General features: G+C 37.5%; 1 protein-coding gene across 1 annotated transcript; it reads right to left on the bottom strand.

Moving 5' to 3' along the window:
- Positions 1 to 273: 273 nt before the first annotated feature.
- or92a1 (odorant receptor, family 92, subfamily A, member 1) lies at positions 274 to 1442 on the bottom strand. Its single transcript, XM_056447071.1, has 2 exons — positions 1347 to 1442; positions 274 to 1248 (listed from the first exon to the last, which is right to left on the bottom strand). Exon 2 carries the CDS (start codon positions 1243 to 1245, stop codon positions 274 to 276), a length of 972 nt encoding a protein of 323 aa, XP_056303046.1. The 5' UTR covers positions 1246 to 1248; positions 1347 to 1442.
- Between the last annotated feature and the right edge of the window lie 368 nt (positions 1443 to 1810).

Here is a 1810-nt window from a genome sequence, read left to right on the forward strand (position 1 = left end):
TTATACAGAGCAGGGCTTTAATGCATTAGAGTCAAGCATTAGTTCATAGTGATTCTGCAACATTCTGCAGCAACTGTTTATGAACCAAATGGACACATATGGGTACAATAGTTTATAATCTTTGAACTTGGTGAATTAGTTATGTTTGCAATAACATTACAAAACATCATACAATAAAATTGCAGAAATATAAATAATACTTATATTTACTTTCAAATCTTATCAGTACTACCATATGCTTATCAAATTACTGTTTCGTTCCATACTTTACAGTTAGTGTACATTAACAGAGGGCTTTACTTTGCTTGAACGATAGCATACAAAATATTTGAACAAGGGCCACACGGCTTCATCTCTCATGCCGTAGATCAGAGGACTCAAACAACGTGGTAGAATAAGAACAATAATATAATTTAAATATCTCAGATTTATGAAGAGAGGAGAACCACTTCCTATCACCATGTATAGCGTTCTCTCTATCGTGGCATATAGAAAAGAGGTGAGACACAGTCCCAGCTGAATCAAGTGCAACATCACTGTTCTGAGGGCTTTTTTAGCAGATTCTTTATCAGCGGAAACAGACCTGGCTGTGATCATAATGCTGATATATGTGAATATAATGATCACTGCAACAGACACAAAATAAAGCACATCAAACCCTTGGGATTTATCTATCTGCCATTTGCCTATAAACAATTTCTCTAGTGTGCAAAATGCAATTTCTGCTAAATAATTTGGGTTATTAATTAAAGCAATAATAATATCAATCACAACATTTACAGAACTAAGAAACCAGATGATTCCAATGGCGATTCCAGTTCTTTTAGGTGTGGCGATGGTGCAGTGTCTCAGAGGGAAGCAGATTGCCACATACCGCTCCAGAGACATCAGTGCTAGGGTCAGAGGAGCATTAAAGAATGTACAGTATGAAATCAAGACTAACAGAGTACATATGGATTTATGTATTGGAAGAAAACAGAGTGCAAGAGTGTACATTACAGTTGTGACCAGCAAAAGCACAGAGTCATTCATAAGCATGTGACCAAACAGTATATAGCGTGGCGTCTCATAGAACATGCGCTTGCTTTTTAGAACAGAGAGCATCATACAATTTACAGAAAAGAAAAACAGAGATGTTAACACAGCCACTGCAGTTTTAGTGCTGGTTCCAGCATCCATATCAAGCTTAAAGACTTGCTGGTGAGTGAAAGGCAAATCACCATTTGTGCCATTGGACCCCGCCATAAGCTGAAAGACAAAAACAGAGAAACAAAGCTATTGAAATCTGCATGCAATGTATTTTTGTTAATTAACAACTGAGTTAAAGTATGCAAGACATAACAAACCTCAGACACCAATGTATTCCTTTTCTGACTTGACTGGGTCTATTCCAGGTCCTCATTTATATAGTTATGAGCGTATAGGAGGGATGGATCAGAAAGAGGCAAAAAGCACTTGTGGGTGGGCATCAGGATGTGTCATTCTGAGACCAAAACTGTATACAACTTTACTAATTCATTAGGTTTGAATTGGTTCACCTTGATTTAGATACAAACTTTTACAGATTACTAAATTTGCATTTGCAGGAAAATATTATCTATTTTTAAGTGTAAGGGGTATTAAATTCCATTCTATGACCCATACATTGGGTCAAAAAATAAGGAGGCCTGAATGATAGGAATAATATTTTAAAGTGTATACATGACGGGGCGACATGGTGGCTCAGTGGTTAGCACTGTCGCCTCACAGCAAGAAGGTCGCTGGTTCGAGTCCCGGCTGGGTCAGTTGGTATTTCTCTGTATGTTCTCCC

This window comes from Danio aesculapii, chromosome 21 (genome assembly GCF_903798145.1).
Source record: "Danio aesculapii chromosome 21, fDanAes4.1, whole genome shotgun sequence".
NCBI lineage: Eukaryota > Metazoa > Chordata > Actinopteri > Cypriniformes > Danionidae > Danio > Danio aesculapii.